Genomic DNA, 17,528 nt, shown 5'->3' with positions numbered 1-17,528 from the left:
GACCCATTTTCATTGTTTTTTCAGGAGAAATGCACAGCCAGCATGCCAGTTGTCTTGATCCTTAAATACGGATCACCTTATAACACCCTTTTTTCCCAGAATACCCTCCCTAATTGATGCCCTCTCTAATTGAACTCACCACTGCTATTTTTTTGAACACACCCTTTTCAGTTAATCATTCAATTTCACAGAATCCACAGTATGCATGGCTGTCCTGTTGGGTTTGTTGGTTTTCTATACCTTTATTTTACCCCCCAGAAACTTATCTGGGGTATAGAGTTTGAAATGTTAATAAAACCAGTGATTTTCTTGCTGCTGTTGAGGCACTGCTATTATTTCGAACACAACTGTATGCAGTGGGAAGGACGAAAAAAAGAAGAAGACAATATTAAACACAACAGACCGATGCCATTGGCAGCATAAAGGTTCTTGGCGTCATTTCGCAGGACTTGTTTGTATATGGCCAGGGCTCGGTCCTGGTGTCTCTTTTCCTGTCAAGACAAACAACACACTTACTCCATTTGGGGATCTATTATTTCCCTTCTTTTTTTTTGTTCAATTCAGAGTTCCCCACGGTGTTTTATCATGGATACGTCCTCATCAACTTAATACCTAAACACTTAGAAAAAACAAGCAGAAGCGCTACATCGCGCAATAATTGCATTTTTCCTTTACATGGTACCTACTCAACTTGCCCCATTCTTCTTTTTCCATTGCAGAACGGTACTGCCTCACGCGGGAGGCGAGCGAGGCTGGTCATCAAAGCAGGAAACTGCCGTGACCTAACCATAGACAGTATAAGAAACCTAAGAAAATGACCTAACGGGACACACACACAGAAGGTCGAAGGTGTGTTGTTTTTGATTCTCGGTATGTGCCTGTTGCCAAAAGACAAATTTTGTTTCAAAAGAAGCCGGAGGGCAGCAAAAAAAACAAACACCGCTGGCTAAACTACTTAGCTAAACACGGCGGGTTTGTTCAGACACCCCCCCCGTCTGTCGCCAGCAAAGATGACGCGGTGAAGAGTGACAATTCTCTCCGACCAATCAGCAGTCTGCAGGTTTTCACGTCACCTTTTGGTATCGCCTCAGCTCGCTTGGAACCTCGACTGAGGTGGTACTAAAAAAAGTACCTTTTAGCAGGTACCAGGTACTTTTTTTTGTAAAACCAAAAAAGGCGAGTCGAGTAGGTACCATGTAGTGAAAAAAGGCCGTTAGTGATGCGATTACTGTACCTTCTCCCGGTCTCTGGTGGGCTGGTGCAGAGTCTGCAGCCACACGTTACCCAGAGCCAGCATGGAGTAGGTGTCGTTCTGTGTGGATGGCTGCTTCAGAATGCGCTCAAACTTCTTTTGACCCGGTCCCCATTCCTGTTTGGCCAAGTGAAGGTTCCCTATCAGCGACCATGCATCCGGGTGATCCTGCACCAAACAGAACAGTCAGAAAATGTTGGAGAGAGTTTGACATCGAATTTTTATGCAACTTTGATAACATTCACACAGGTGACCAAATACCTGATTAATCTGCAGGGCCTCTTTGAACCAATCAGATGCTTCGTAGAAATTCCCCTTGTCGCGAGCCATTGCTCCAAGACGCAAATAACCTGCGGCCCAAAGATATAAACGGTTCTTCACACAGTACATTCTTTCTTCTTGCTGTCACTACCCGATGTAAGCCGAGTGCAGATGTGAGTTGCGCATGCTCAGATTTAAACGGCTTACGGCATAACGTGTCATTTTGAAATTGGTGAAATCCATAAAATACTTTATAACTATAATAACTTTTGTCATTACAAACAATAACAGAAGATGGAATTCATTTCAAAAACGTTTTAGCTATCTATGATTATTTTATTGCCAACGTTCAAAAAGCCATTCAATTGACAGCCTCTGTTGTGTTTGATTGCTGGCTTGTAGCTAGCAGTAGGTCCATTTTTACTGTACTGACATTACAGAAGTCTCTCGGTAGCATCTTGTAGGCTACTTGTCACAAAGTGACGTATGTGCAACTCACGTTTGTACTTGACTTAAATCGGGTAGCGACACTGGCTCTCACTTTATCGTATAATGGTGCATACTTACAGTCCACGTAGTTAGGATGTTCTCTCAGGATGTTTTTGTAGAGTTTGTCAGCTTCGTGGAATTCGCACAATGCCTCGTACAGGCGGGCCAGATTGTAGGAGGTGGTGACAGAAATGGCGTTGTAGTAATGCTCGTCATGCTCGCCTTCAGCTTTGGCCCGCTCGAGAGAGGCAAGAAAGTATTTCTGTAGGAGAGATGACATAACCCATCCTTAAAACACTAAATATACTGTACATTGTTTGGCACACATCATGATCATAGATAAAAACTACTTTTAAATAGCCCAGTGAAAGAAACCAGGTAATGTTCTGTATATCCAATGAATTCCCAAGTGCTACAGCTATTTTGGGGTGCCGTTCTGTGTAGTATTTGCTACCTTGGCCTCTCCAAGGTTGCCCAGTCTGAAGTGAAGAGCCCCCAGGTTGTTGAGGATCTCAGGGGGAACGTCGGCCTGCACCTTCTCCTGCAGGATGCGTGTGGCTGTGCCGTACGCAGACAATGCTCCCTGAATGTCCGTCTGCTCCAGGATCTGAGCCAGCTCGATCCACGCCTCCACATCATCTGGGTACTGCTCCGTTACCTTCTTCAAATGACCCTAGAGAATTTTTGAGTGTAGTCAAACATCTAAATAAGCCATAGGATTACAAATGTGATCAAATAATCTGCACTGGATCCTGTACATACTTTGGCGATGTCTCTCTTTTCCTGATCGTCAGATGTTGCGTAGAGAGATCCCAGAATTTTCATTGTTTCGTAGTTGTTGGGGTAGGCCTTCAAAACCTTTTCGAAGCACTGTGCCGCATTCTCCTTGTCTCTTCGATACACATACATCTGCCCCAGGCCGAAGAAGGGCAACACAAAGGTGGACGAGGCGAACTGAGTGGCCTGGTAGTAATACTGAAATGCTTGGTCATAGTCCTCCTGAAAAGACAAAGAGAATAGAGACATCCGAGACGTAAAGTGATAACGCTGAACAAACAGTACGCCTCCTCAGGATCAGTAAGGTCTTTACCTGCACGTGAAACGAGCGAGCTAACTGGTAGCAGCTCTCAGCCTGCATGGCCTCGACCTCTGTGTTATGGAAAGCGTGGAGGGCCAGATGTTGCACTTTACTGTAATCCTGATAGAAAACACACAGGTGTAAATAATAGTTGAATGGCACGGCAGAACTGTGACGACATTTCAACGACAAACCAGACCAGTAACTACCTTTTTAAAGAAGAAGTGGTTGGCGAGGTGGTTGAGCACCATGGGGTTGCTGGGGTCGATGGTGTAGGCCCGTGACAGGAGCTGCACTCCGTTCTTGATGGAATCCGCCTCCTTGCTGTTGAGCTCTAACACCGCCAAACCAACAAGAGCGCCCACACATTTTGAATTAAGCTCCAGGGCTCGACCAAACGCCAAACGAGCCTTCTCCAGTTTGCTGAGCTTCACAAAACAATGGCCCATCCCCAGCCTTACCTCAGCTAGAGACACAAGAACAAGACAGAAGATGGATGAGGAATAATCTGTGACACATATCTTAGTAGGACAAATGCAATAACAATAGCAGGAAAATATTGGCTGATCAGGTGTCACATCTTTTTAAAACCTAAGGAGGGATCTTAATCCAATAAGTTTATTTTTTTGTTTATGTCAAATAATTGTTTTCAGTTAATGTATCATTAACAGATTTGATCATACTCTAGTAGTAGTAGTAGTAGTAGTAGTAGTAGTAGTAGTAGTAATAAATGTAATAATACAGTAGTAATTACAAATACAGGGTTCTGTTTTGAGGAGGGGACAGGTAACATGTTTACCTGGGCAGCCAGGGTTTGTACGCAGAGCCTTTTTGTAGTATGCCAGTGCTCCTCTGTAATCCTTTTTATTAAAGGAGATGCAGGCCTTACCTGTTGAACAACAACCGTGTGATTATTTCAGGGAATCAATCACAGTGGTCAATATTAATGTCTTATTTCTTATATTCATCTTGCCGAGCAAAGCCGGGATGTTGTTGGTGGACTGATTGAGGACAAAGTGGAACTGAGCGTCAGCCTGGTCCATCTTGTCTCCTTCCAGCAGGCAGAAACAGGCTCGTCCCAACAAATGGTTCTGAGTGAGTCAAGAGCACGTTATGTTTACTTTTAGTGCAAAGTTAGTCGAGTAGTCGCAGTTTTCTCTCATCATCAATTTTTTCTCACCTGATCATACATGATGATCTTGTCTGCCATCGTGTAGAGCAGCGTGGCCTGCGTGATGAGTTCTTTCTTGGCATCTTTGTTTTTCTCTTTACGTGCTTGCTGGACATAGTAGGCCGCCAATGTGTCCAGACAGGTCATCTGATCCTTCTCGTGGTCTCTGTAGTCGAGGTTTCCATCGATACGAGCTGCCTCTAAAAGCTTGACAAAGTCCTCCGTTTTGCCCTGCTTGTAGTACTCCAACTAAAAAAAAGACAGAACGCACACACTGTTAAAACTGATGGAATACATTTACATTTGATATTTGTATTGTGCTCAATTTATTCATAAAGCTAATATTCTATGTAATGAAAGTAGTTATATTCTCGAGAGATATTCCACGGCTGCTCCATTGACTCACAGCCAAAGCAATCCATATGTGCAGCTGTGTATGCTCCTGCTTCAGGATGCTGATGACCTCGTCTCCTTCTGGCAGCTGGTCAAAGTCAAGCTCGATAACCTGCAAGACACGATTTGTTCAAATCATTGAGCATCAACGTCTGACAAAAGTCACACTCCATGTGTCCTTTAAGTCATGAATGGGGTTTAGACATAGAAAAGGGCCGCAGGTCGGACTCGAACCCGGGCAGCCGTGCTAAGGACTGAGCCTCAACCATCAGAATTTTAACAATTCCATTTATACTGTGCTGCCTATACCAGTAGTATCTCTGGGTATATTAGACCGTTTTGGGTGATGTTGCAAATCAACGTGCACGATTGCTTTTTGGCATTGCATGGATTTTGACTTTTGCATCAACATATTAAAGTACCTTGCTTTATGTTATTTAATTCCCTAGATTAGCCATTACTGACATTCCAGTATGTGTCTTTTGTTTTAATCCATTCCATTGAGTTTACCCAAAAAGTCTAATAAAAACAGCCCTGCTGCATTAAATCCTATCTTAATGAATGTTATACTGTTTAGTGTCCGTTTGGCAACTGTACAGTCATGTTGGAGGCTGTATTGCTGTTGAATTGCTTTGTTTTACTGAGAAGTATTTCTAATAGTTGATCCACCCCGTCCATATTAATGATAATAATCATGCAATGACAGAATGCATAATAACTGACCTATTAACTAAGGCTACGCGATATGAGGAAAATATGCGGTGTGATATTGAAATGTACTCAGTTTTGCCTTTCTGTTGCAACAAAACGAAATAATTTACCAACGTAATTTAATAAACATTGAACTGAACGAAAAAAGGAATAAAAAAAAGAATGATAGTTACCTTTGAAAGGGCCGTTATCCACAGATAACAATCTCTTTCAACTTACTAACTAGCTAGCAAACTAACGAACTAACTAAGCAGCTCTGACGTTACTTCTAACTTGTATTAGAAGCCTGAGCTCATATTTCTGCAGACAGTAATACTGTTTGCTAACGTAACTTACGTTACGTCTATTACGTTACTTGCTGCTCCAAACATTACTGGCGTTTACGTTTCGGGTTGACTTGCAAACATCTAGCTAAATATCTAACGCTGACATTACACTACATTAAATACTCCGCTCTAGTGTAAAGAGCATTAGCTAATGCTAGCTAGAGTTAGCATTAACATCGAGGTCCACTTAGTCAAACAAGCACAACAAATCACGTTTACATATTAGACGAGTTTTACCTCATCTGTGTCCCGTAAAGGGATCTCGATAGAGCCCCGAGACATCTTGACTGATGAAAAATCCACTTTGAGTTAGAGATATTAAAAACAAATAGAAAATCTCCAGCCCGTTGTCTGCTGGTAGCTACTTCATGCCTCCGACAGGAAACAAACATACGTGCCACGGAAATGGTGTCCGGGCAGCAAATTTGCGTTTCCCAGGACGGCGAAGGCATAACCCGCCCTACTCTGCCTCTGAATGGCTAGTATTTCTTGCCTTCACTAGTTGGATTGGTTAGATTTTAGGCGTGTGAAGGGAGATCGGTCTGAGGTAAGCCAATCAGAAGAAGAGAGAGAGCAGGTCGTCACTTTTCCATCCTAGGAAAAGAACCATGGTCCGGGGAGGCAGCTTGATGGGGATCCAGAAAGTGTTAATACCTGGAGGTGAATAGACGATGCTTTTTGGTGAAAACCACACGTAATATCTGTAGTTCATCTTCTCACAGTTTACTCTGCCTTCTCATTTAGTCTTCTACTGCAGTTGTATTTTCACGTTTTGTTGTTTGTTTGCTTCTGTCTTTGTTTTCTTTCTTACATTTGACACTACAGATTTTACTGTATATTGATTGATTAGTTGATTGATAGATATTTTTGTTGATTTCATTTTTTCATTTTTTTAATCTTAGATGTATAAATTTGTTTTACCCATGAATTGTATGAATGTATTCCTTCTCACTTTATTATCCTTGATGCTTTGGCAATATTGTTATTTCTGACATTGATGCTAGTAAAGCAATTTGAGTTGAATTGAATTGAAAACACGGTTGAAAAAGGGGCTATTAGTACTAACAAACAAAGGATTAGCACAAAAACATTTTTTTAACAACTCCTGGAATAATTTGAGTTTGTTTTTAGTGAGTGTTGTAGGATTTGGTAGCAATTTGCTAAGTTCACAAATTAAACTAAACATGTAGGCCGTTATTTTGTCTTACCATAGGACCTCAATTGATTTAGCACCTAGAGGTCCCCAGGTAATATTAGTCTCTAGCAAATAACAGGCTTTAGACAATATTGACAGAACCATCAGTTTCAGCCACAATATTAGTATTTTTTAATGGCTTGGCAATAATTTAGTTTGCCAGACAATTACTGGCAGAGGGAGGTTACTCCCTTACATGTTTGAATGTGGTTGAAATGTTTAGCAGACTGTGCATTTGATGTGTTAAAGGGGAGGAATTGAAATCTTTTTACAGCATCATTGTCGCAGACCTCAGCAGGGCAGCATTTTAGCGGGAGTGGGGTGAGGTGGAGGAGGGGGCTAGGGGGATGTCAGCTGGTTTTGATCTGAAGCAGTGACAACAATCAAATGGGCATCATAAAGACTTCCTTTGCAAACATCACAGTGATTTCACAATCTTGTGTTTCTTTTGAGAGGAACTGTTCTGGACTGAGAAGTAAGAATTTATCTTTATTACTGGTTTAGAAGCATTGCCCCATGTTGTCTGTGGTGTCTGAAACTATGTCATGGATGTCCTGCACTTTTAACTGCGCAACAAATGTGATAACATCCATGTATGTTAACAACACAGAGTGAATTTTTAGTAGTAAAGATTTGGTTTAGCACTGTGCTTCTTTCTTGAAAACATGCTACAGTATTGTATTGTTATTGTCAATGAAAGCCAGTTAACCTCACATGTTTCTACCTTATTGTAAAATGGCATCAAGAAATTTTATGCAACATGTAACCCACTGATTAGAGAGAAATATATTAGAAAGAGATATTAATTCACTATAATGTTTGATTCAATTTTTATCTGTTTGGTATATGTGCTTCTAGACCAAATAAATATAGGTAACGATCTGTATTTGATATTTATTTTAAAAAAGCAGGGCATGTAGGAACTTGACTGTCCATCAGCACATTTGCTCTCCAGGGATTCAGAAGAAAACAGGCAAAATGTCTGACGGCAATGATGGTTAGTGTTGGCGTTGCCTTGTTCTATTATCAAAGTATCAAACAAATATTTACAGTTCATTATCTTTCTTTATGTGTATACTTCCTGTGCACGACACTAACTTTTTGCTAATCCCTACATGTTTAGTTTGGGAGTCAGCCGACAGTGGGGCAAGGGATGTGCTCGAGGACAATAAAGACACAAGTGGATTCTCCGAACATGAACTCCTGGACATCATGTATAATGCATGTAACACCTCCAACACAGGTACACAACATTGACTGATTTTACCGAAACAGATTGGAACAATCTTATGATTTGGGATTTTGATCATTGTTCCTGCGGTTCTCTCGTCTGCAGGAGAGGTGTTGGCCTCCACGATCCTGCAGTACCTGCAGACCATGACGGCTCAGAGTGCCGAGCAGGACAGACTGGCTGCCCTGCGACAGCTGCTCGACCCTGACTGTCAGGACCCTCATGTAAGCAGAGAGACTTTCCACTCCACCATGAGGGAGTGGATCGCACTGTGCAGCCAGGACAGGTGAGAAAAAACTGTGCACGAGGGATCCATTATAAAGTGTGTAGGCTCAATTACAGAAGCACGAAAAGCGTCATATTCAGGACTTGTAACCTTGATTTAGAAACCCACCTATAGATTAAGTGACTACCTTGATATTGTGATATTGCTTAAAGGTAGTCATCTAAATGTGCTCAAATATCTGCAAATGTAGATGACTGCAAAGCATCTGTAGTGTCACATATTTAAAACAATCATATAGAATTATTTTATATTAAATGCAATCAACCAATACATTACTTAAATAGCGAGTAAACATCATCAATGTGGAGATATAAAAAGTAATGGTCACTTGTAAAGATGACTTTCCTTCTGCTAATCCACATTGATTGGATTGGAAAACTGAGCTGGATATTAGTGTGCAATATCAAATCTATATTTAATATCTATGTCTTTCTTCTCATAAATGACTGTTCTGGCCCTCCCCTTTAATTTGTATGTAATTTATTTAGGTTATAATGATCTTTTTAAAAATGTAGTACTTTTCTCAACAAAATAAAATATAGCAAACAATACAAGCAATGAGGAAACAATTCCAAAGAAAAATGACACAATGTATTCACTCAGTTTACGTTACTGTTGACAACTTTTTCCAGCTGTTTAAGCATAATCCGTTCATATGGGACCCATAAAACCTACAACATTTTTTAACGCTGTATGAAACTCATTTAGGGGGAATTCGATTCATATTCTTTTATTAACCTGCTTTTTCTGTGAGCAGTGTGAACTAACCCACTGACTCTTGTGTTTCAGTTCTGAAGTAGACAGCAGTCATGTCTCTTGGCCTGACTTTTCTAAAGTGCCTGCAAATGGTAGGCCTTCATTGTTTTGTTCAGACTCATCAGAAATGTCTTAATCACATAAAACGGCGAACAATTAAACCTGATTTCCTTTCAAGGACTGGATTTCTCAGCTTCTCAAGGCAAAGCTGCCTCCTCAGAAAACCACCAGTGTTCCTGGTTAGTTATTTCACTCTTTTAATTACTGCATGTGTTAACCTTCTCAAAAGAGTGCATTGTCATACTTCACCACAAACTGTTTGTGTGGCTTCAGTGGTGATGGAAAAGACCTGTTAGGCACAGTGGCCGAACTGAAGCACGCTCACCGCAAGCTGAGCGAGCAGAACAGCAGCCTGCTGAGGACAGTGGCTCAGTGTGAAGACGTAAACCTGCAGCTTACTCTGGAGATCACTGAGCTGCGAGCCAAGCTGGCCAGGTGACATATCAACTACTTCCTTTGTCATTTAACTTCACTCATAGTGTGTAGAATTTTACTGTAACTGTAAGTCCTCACAAAACAACATTATTGTCTCGTTTAATTTCATTATTTCCTATAACTGTTGAAGTGTATTCTTCTGACACAAACGTTAACACATAACAACGGTAACATATAAACTGTAATCTGTAACAAAATAATACACATGTAATGATCAAAGAGGAGCAGAGAGAACAAAAGTCAACATCATACATCCATTTTAATGCAACTTGACTGATCACTTTGGAATGATCTCTATCAGGTCCCCTCACACACATCTTTTAGCTGCTAGTTATGTTACGTTATGAGTGTTAAAAGCTGAATTTTAAATGTATGCTCGAAGCAACCTGATGCAAATAAATATTGACTGTGAAAACCATGTTCAAATAGATATGTGTTCATTTGACCTGCGTGTGTTAATGTTTAATCAAACACCGGCCATTTTGATAGAATTTAACTACAACACCAAACAGGCAAATTTGTAACTATTTTGAGCTCAGAGAATTGAACCACAAAACTTCACCAGCTGAAGCTGCAGGCGAATTGAATGTAAAATAAATCAATTCTGTTTTGGATGTGAGTAGAGGTGAATAAAACAATAAGCCCTGATGTTTCTTTGGTGTGTGCAGTGCTCAGCGGTCAGCAGTAAGAGCCAGATCCCTGACAGAAAAACTGGAGGAGACGCGTCAGGCATTTAAAGAGGCCCAGGAGACAGCGAGCCGCACACAGACCATCTGCACCAAACTGGTACATCACACACTTAACAGTCTCCAAGCGAAGCTACCTTTTAAGTTTGAAACTTGTTTTCATGGCAACTATTATTGCTTTTACTATTAGTACTTACTATATAAATCTTTCATCATCTTCAGAGCAATGAGGTTGAATGCCAGAAGGTTAACATTCGGAGGCTTGAAGACAAGGTGATGCAGATTTTAAATGAAAGTCCAAAGGGTTGCACTTTACTTTAGAACACTTAAGTTTATTTTCTTTTTCTTGTGTCCACACAGAATGAAAATCTCACATTTGAAAGGACGTGTTCTGAAGATAGCATCAACAAACTGAGGAAATTCAACACTGAGTTGAGGGTAGGAACAGATCAGTAACACACTGTCGTTTTTCTCTGCGTGATGGGTGTGAACTAAGAGTTAAACATCAAAATGTTCACAGGCCGAACTCGAGGAAACCCTGTTGATGTTGACGCTGAGAGACAGAGAAATCACAAAGGTTGGTTTCTCTAGGTATTTTCACCAGAAAGAAATTGTTTGTCCACATTTTCAGTTTGTCACTCAACTTTACTTTCAAATGTTCCTGTGCAGAAAGACATTCTTATGGATAAGATGAAGAACTCTCACGTGGAGAATCACAACATGATTGAGGTAAGTTTTTGGTCACAAAGACAAGAACAAATACACTTCATGTATATATGACATATAATATAGAGTAGAGTTATGCTGGTACTTTACATCATGTACATTTTTTAAAAAAGAGACCAATCTCAAATACAATGTGATGCAAACACAAATATCAAGCATTTCAAAGTGTTGACTGAAGTGTTCCCATGAGCGATCTCATTTGCCTCATAATTTTATAATATGTAACGAAAAAACAATTTGAAGTATATTGTATCTTGAATATGCTTGTATTTGTTTTAAATTGTGTTGAATGGTTGTTATATAACACATTGACAACGTTCTGATGTTGCAGGGTGTGCAGTCAGAAATGATGAGGTTACAGGAACATTCACGTCAAGTTCTTATGAGGTACTTCTAACTGTGTCTACATCTACATCTATTCTATGTGACAACACTAAATCCCCTATTCACACCCATTTTCCAAAGAAGCATAAAGTTGAGAAATAGTGGCAGAGTTGTGCATAAACACTTTCCAGTGACATCGTTTTGTAAAAAAGATAATATTGTGGAATTACAATACTTAATATTGTGCTAGGGGGTGTATAATTCAGAAAATATTTCAACACAACAGACAGCAGACACGTTGACTTCTCAGAGTAAGAAAAGCGCAGGTGTTATTCAAAAAATGAATTCAAGTGTCCCAGTAAACCATGACAGTGTGACAGTGAGCAAGCATGCACAATACCAGGACGCTGAAACTGATTCAAACTGACTCATTTACACCTGTGCGCTTCCTGTCAATGCGTCTTCCATGAAATGGGAATACTGCATGTGAATTGCAAAATAAATACAACTTTAATTAAATGTAAGTTTTCATCTAATATATAGTTAGTGAGTGTTTTCTGTTACTGGCAGGTATGACAGACACTGTATCAGTTCTCAGAGTCTCTACAGTCGGGATCCTCCAAACCACCTCTCCCTGCAGAGCGAGATGCAGGACATGCAGCAGGTTAGGAAGCACTAATTGTCTGCAGGTTATCTTTTCATGGTGCTGATATTCTGTCTCGCGTTGACTGTTGCATCTCTGCCTCCCTTGTCTGCAGCAGCATCACAGAGCTCTGGACGACATGAGCCTCCCGTCCTTGCACACACACAGTGATGATATTCAGGGCATCATCCACAGGATCAAGTCTGCAGAAATAGTTCATCTACTGCACAACAAGTATCCTGAGAAGGTCAGGAGAGAGTCACAAGAGGATGATATTTGTTGCATGCAGCAACAGGTATGTGTACAAATGTGTCTCTTCTCTCACACGCAGGACTGTGCTCTTGTAGAAACACGGGAGAGGCCCTTTCCTCACCGCCAGCAGCGACAGACAAGCATCAAGCAACAGCTTGTCAATGTGTATGTGAGTTTTTTATCTCCCTTCCTCCTGTTATGGTTACCGACTGGATTTGGTTAATGTTAGTCTCTGATCTGAGAAGCTTTCTCTGGCTAATACAAGGGGTCTCTGGTTTTGACAGTGTTTTTATGGGCAACCCATTACGCAACACATAGGTTACTATCTGTGTGTTGAACTCTGCCAGGCATAAGTGCAGTTTAAGTATCCCTTGGTAACTACAGACATAACAACGTGTAAAGCAGATGTTTATAAAGCTGGGATGGTGGTTTCAGGCTGCAGGAGCTGGAGCTTCACAAGTGTGTGTGGGAGGAGAAAGGGGAGAAGGTGGAGGAGCGGCAGAGAGCCTGCGAGAAGGAACAAAAGCAGAGCCTGACTGGGAGCAAGACTCAAATCCAGGAGACCAAGAAGGTGTCTGTGGTGAACTGGTGGAAAGCCTGTAGTGTAGAGGGGGCGAAGGCCCTGTCAAAAGACACACAGTCGGGCCAGGAGCTATCTGAGACACAAGTAAAGCTCCAGCAAGCAGGGCAGGAGCTCACTGATATGAGGGAGCAGGTCTGCCTCCTGCAAGCCTCTCTAAGATCTGCACAGGAGTTTGTTGCTGAGCAAAAGAACAGCAGTCTTCATCTTGACAAGGGAACCAACACTGAAAGAGAAGAACCTGACACAGCTGTGGAGAAGGTTGCAAAGGATAAGAGGAATGCAGCGGTGGAAACGGATGTTACAGGTGAAGATGCCTCAGAGCAGGGGCAAACCCAGATTAGGGTGACCACAGACGGTCTCCTGGATACCCTCCGAAGGATGGAGGCGAAAGTCAACAGTGCCCTTGAGACCACCGAGCTGGTGAGAAAGAGTGAGCAGAGGGTGAGCCAGGTGAGAGTGAGGATGGAGAGCATTACTCGGCGGGTGGAGGAGGCTCTGGACAGAGCAGGCTACACTGACGAGCAGCTGAAAGGTCTGGAGGCCAGGATCACAGAAAAAGATCCAACTCAGGTCTGTCTGTGTTCAAATCTGTGTTTGCTTTTCAAGACAGTAACAGTAAAAGCCCATTGTAGTTTGTTTAATTACGCTGATTTTAAAAGGTCACATCAGTTAAAGGAAGAAGTATGTGCTTCTGCTAAAATGTGATAATATCTTTATTTAACTAAATTTCACTTAAAACAATACAGAAAAGCCGCAACAAATGATAAAAATGTGAATAATGTTTTAAATTAAATGACTGTTGTCATGTGTCCAGAATTGAGTCAGTATTTGACAACATGAATACCACGGAGCTAAGATTTTCATTTATAAAGCAATCTAGATTTCATCTCAAACTGCTCTATTGAGATGTTTTTATACATCTCCAGTGGGAACAAAAACTGCCAGAGTAGACCAGGCTTGTACAGTATTAAAGGTTTCAAGTTGAGGTTACACCATTTGCTCTTGCACTCACAAAAATGGAGGAATGTGGTCTTTTAACCTTTGATAATACATCATAATTAAATTGTTTATTTAATTTTTTTAATATTAATTTAAATATGAAAAGTAGCTAGTTATAAAATAAATATAATGGAGTACAATATTTGCTTGAATTGTAGTGGAGTAGAAGTATTACAAGACTAGAAATGCTCAAGTAAAGCACAGGTATCTCAAAATGGTACAGTACATGAGAAATGTGTTTAGTTGAATCCCGTTCATTGATTAATTTGTATCGTTTTAAATCACCCGAGGAAGTAAAACTAAAAAATATTTAAAATAAAATAGTAAAGATTGGATAAAGACAAAAATAACCCTAAGTTTTTGTAGCAGAATTTAGATGTTCTTATTTACGGCACTTCTCATGACCAGTCAGAGGCAACTGATGACCCTTGGTTGGGGTCTCGACCCCTGGGTTGGGAACGAATGTTGCAAGGGAGGTTGCATAAATAGTGGTTTATTAGTTTATTCATATTAATTATAGCTTTGGGAGTTTTTTTTTACATTCACATGCAGTCATTGGAAAGAAAATAAGAACGAAAAATAAGACTTCAACCTTACATTTATAGTTGTAGCACTCATACTATTATATGTAATAATATTAATGTAACAAAAGTGACTTATACTTTTAAAAATTTTGAAATTAAATAAATTGTAGCTCTACAACAGTTGAACACTGGATTTGTTGTCTTTCTTAATGTTTCTTATGTACGGTAAGGCAGGGATCAAACTGTTACTAGTACTTTTCTGAAGTCTCCAGGTCCCAGTCTGCCAGCTGATCCTGGAACAGATGTCACAGTGTTTTGGGCCGAGTCAGATGTGGAGCCATCTCCTGTAATCCCAGAAGTCAGTGAGCCTCCACAGCTAACCATGAATGGTATGATGGCTGTATTACAGTTTTATCGTGATTATGGGGTACACTGTGAGACACAGGTGAATTGAAGCTAGTTCCTTCTCTGTTCGTAACCCCTCAGGATGTCTGAAAATAGTCACAGAAGACATTTACATTGCAAACAACAGCTGGAGCATTAAGGACGAAGAGAGAATGAGCTCTGAGGGAGTGTATGTTATCTATCAAATGGGGCTGTGGGGAAGATGAGGGAAGGTCAGAATGTTTTTTTTATGTAAACACACTAAGGGTAAGTATTTTTAGCTACATCACACTCTTAATTGACAACACTTTGTGAGCTTCAACCCACTTTACATTTACGTTTGAATTGTTTATATAAAGACGCTGAGAAATCTAAGATCTGTAGTGCAGGCTTTTAGATGCATTACAGTCGGGATTTAAAGCTGTGGTAGGCACTTTATTTTTGACATTGTTGGGCAGAATGTCCATAAAAACCTTTCAGCACATAGTTATTCAAGCAGTCTGAGAGTAAGCTAGACTTCTGCGCCTCCTCTTGGCTCTGTAGTCAGGCTTCAGAAAATGAAACCATCACAGGAGACATAGGCCAATTATTATTATTTCTAAATTCTCCTTCCTGAGGAAAAAGGCAATTGTTTATCTGTGATGCAGTGAAGAACTCGGACCACGTTGAGGTTGCTGAGAACCTCTGGGTGGCCTCAGAGGGTGAAATTATATTTGACATGAACAGACAGTAGTTGTCTCCATGTCTGCTTGTTTGTTTAATTTATGGTCTTCTCGAACAAGTTTACATTGTCCAGTGTTATGTTGCCGTGGACTTTGTTTACTAGATGAAGCTGCATACACACCTGTTGCAGCAGGATGAACGATTTTATGAGTGGCACTGCTGCCATGAAAGGTAATATACTGGCATAACTATACCAAGATGTGGATGGTGTATGATACAATCCAGTCATAGTTAATGTGAGGAAGGTTTCATTGTATTTGGAGCTCTCCCCACATAGCAAGCAATGGTTGTTATCATTACCTCAGGAATACTGTACTTCACTTTTATTTTCATCAGGGACAAGGCATATTAATTAACATTAGTGTGATGACAAGAATCAGACAAAACAACATCATAGCACACATTTTAGGATACAGCATAAACGAAAAGAAAACTTACGACAACATACACAATATGGCATATGGTGATCTAACTTCACCAAAAAAAAGACAAGACCAAACTTCCCAAAGGACTACGTAGCAGCTTTGGGAGGCTTTGTTTTGGCACTGCTAGTGCTTTTTGCTAAATGCTGATGTCAGTTTGCTAACATGCTGTGTTCTGTAACATGCTGATTTTAGGCAGGTATGGTATTTGTTGTGCCATATTAACCTTCTCTGTGTTTAACAGTTGCTAATTAGATAACATTTTCTGATGTTTTAATTAATGTGGGCTTTAAATGTCTTTAAGTGCTGCAGGATCCATGCTAGTGTTTTTGTATTTTCTATGTCATCTAGAGTACAATGGTGTACTCTGCCTCCTTTTTATATTCCCTCTTTATCTACCTCACACTAATAAAACACGAATATGGTAAATTACATGAACTTTGGGCACATCCCTGATACTTAAATCAAACTTGTTTTTAGATGTGATCTGGCTGTTTAAAAGAAGACAGGCAATTTGTGTGATAAATAAAATCCATTGGACACTGAATGTAAATCATTTAGAAATGCAGTGGTTGTCTAATGTGTGAGCGTGTGTGTGTGTGTGTGATGGCTGTAAACAGTCTGCTTCTTGATGATAGATTTGTGTTAAGGTTGAAAGCAAGGAAATAAAAAAGACATACACAAGTATATCTGGCAGTGTCTGAAGTAAAAATGAGGTTAAATTAGTACAAACATGTGGAAGTTAACATAGCTGCCAAAACACTCTGAGAATCTGCTGTACATCTTTGTCAACTTCATCTCATCACGCACCCCATCAGATGCCACTTTTGTATAAATAATTTATGAAGGAAAATCTGGCTGTGAAATGTTGCATTACTCAAGTAGTTTAAGACTCTGATTTGTGCTTTCCAAAAGTCCATTCTAGGAAATGGCACCATCAAATAAGCAACATAAAAGCAGTTAGGGGTTGTTGTTTTTTATCTGTATCCTTTCCTATTAAAAACAAATAATACTGATTCATTTAATTACCTTTATCTAATCCAATTACCTTTAGTAAAGTGCCATATCACAGCTCAGCTCTAATGATGCTCTACATAAAGCCACTGTTGTTTAGGCCTTTGCTTGGTATCACAATAATGCTGACCTTTTCCTGAGAACGCCTAAAGTAGACGACACAATAGCCTTTACTTGGGCCAAGATCTTTCAACCAGCAGATCAAGCACCTCATGTACTCAAAACGGTTGCCAGGTTATTGTTGCCCCTAGTTATAGAGGTGGACGGGGGCTGAGATACTTCCTGAAACGAGTTACAGTAGTTCAGATGTCTATCACGTCACCAGCATCAACCTCATAGGACAGACAACTCAATTTATCTCTTTCCATTTGTTTGCTCATTCTATTTCTCTTGCTTACACAGTCTCTCTCGCTCTCACTCTCTCTCACTCTCACTCTCTCTCACTCACTCTCACTCTCTCTGTCTCTCTGTCTCTCTCACTCTCTCTCACTCACTCTCACTCTCACTCTCTCTGTCTCTCTGTCTCTCTGCCTCTCTGCCTCTCTCTCTCTCTCTCTCTATCTCTCTATCTCTCACTCTCTCTCTCTCCCAGTCTCTCTGTCTC

At 40.4% G+C, this 17,528-nt stretch overlaps 2 protein-coding genes across 2 annotated transcripts in view; one reads left to right on the top strand and one right to left on the bottom strand.

Annotated features, from left to right (window-relative positions):
• The window catches only part of ctr9 (CTR9 homolog, Paf1/RNA polymerase II complex component), a 9,409-nt gene extending 3,238 nt beyond the window's left edge, over positions 1 to 6,171 (bottom strand). The window contains exons 1-13 of the mRNA XM_034872723.1: positions 5,919 to 6,171; positions 4,658 to 4,756; positions 4,261 to 4,500; positions 4,054 to 4,171; positions 3,880 to 3,969; positions 3,290 to 3,546; positions 3,093 to 3,200; positions 2,765 to 3,001; positions 2,457 to 2,675; positions 2,081 to 2,264; positions 1,514 to 1,602; positions 1,235 to 1,420; positions 404 to 491 (exon numbers count right to left, since the gene is read on the bottom strand). Coding sequence (XP_034728614.1) covers positions 404 to 491; positions 1,235 to 1,420; positions 1,514 to 1,602; positions 2,081 to 2,264; positions 2,457 to 2,675; positions 2,765 to 3,001; positions 3,093 to 3,200; positions 3,290 to 3,546; positions 3,880 to 3,969; positions 4,054 to 4,171; positions 4,261 to 4,500; positions 4,658 to 4,756; positions 5,919 to 5,963 — 1,960 coding nt within the window. The 5' untranslated portion in view covers positions 5,964 to 6,171. The remainder of the gene's footprint in view (positions 1 to 403; positions 492 to 1,234; positions 1,421 to 1,513; positions 1,603 to 2,080; positions 2,265 to 2,456; positions 2,676 to 2,764; positions 3,002 to 3,092; positions 3,201 to 3,289; positions 3,547 to 3,879; positions 3,970 to 4,053; positions 4,172 to 4,260; positions 4,501 to 4,657; positions 4,757 to 5,918) is intronic.
• Positions 6,172 to 7,321: 1,150 nt separating this feature from the next.
• The window catches only part of mrvi1 (murine retrovirus integration site 1 homolog), a 34,127-nt gene continuing 23,920 nt past the window's right edge, over positions 7,322 to 17,528 (top strand). Inside the window, exons 1-18 of the mRNA XM_034874766.1 lie at positions 7,322 to 7,351; positions 7,788 to 7,873; positions 8,000 to 8,119; positions 8,213 to 8,393; positions 9,183 to 9,241; positions 9,328 to 9,388; positions 9,483 to 9,644; positions 10,313 to 10,430; positions 10,553 to 10,603; positions 10,691 to 10,768; positions 10,851 to 10,907; positions 11,000 to 11,059; positions 11,388 to 11,443; positions 11,951 to 12,044; positions 12,139 to 12,270; positions 12,355 to 12,440; positions 12,711 to 13,428; positions 14,647 to 14,770. Coding sequence (XP_034730657.1) covers positions 7,855 to 7,873; positions 8,000 to 8,119; positions 8,213 to 8,393; positions 9,183 to 9,241; positions 9,328 to 9,388; positions 9,483 to 9,644; positions 10,313 to 10,430; positions 10,553 to 10,603; positions 10,691 to 10,768; positions 10,851 to 10,907; positions 11,000 to 11,059; positions 11,388 to 11,443; positions 11,951 to 12,044; positions 12,139 to 12,270; positions 12,355 to 12,440; positions 12,711 to 13,428; positions 14,647 to 14,770 — 2,176 coding nt within the window. The 5' untranslated portion in view covers positions 7,322 to 7,351; positions 7,788 to 7,854. The remainder of the gene's footprint in view (positions 7,352 to 7,787; positions 7,874 to 7,999; positions 8,120 to 8,212; positions 8,394 to 9,182; positions 9,242 to 9,327; positions 9,389 to 9,482; positions 9,645 to 10,312; positions 10,431 to 10,552; positions 10,604 to 10,690; positions 10,769 to 10,850; positions 10,908 to 10,999; positions 11,060 to 11,387; positions 11,444 to 11,950; positions 12,045 to 12,138; positions 12,271 to 12,354; positions 12,441 to 12,710; positions 13,429 to 14,646; positions 14,771 to 17,528) is intronic.

The sequence above is a fragment of the Etheostoma cragini genome, chromosome 1, assembly GCF_013103735.1.
Source record: "Etheostoma cragini isolate CJK2018 chromosome 1, CSU_Ecrag_1.0, whole genome shotgun sequence".
Taxonomy (NCBI): Eukaryota; Metazoa; Chordata; class Actinopteri; order Perciformes; family Percidae; genus Etheostoma; species Etheostoma cragini.
This window is presented reverse-complemented; position numbering and strand designations above follow the sequence as displayed.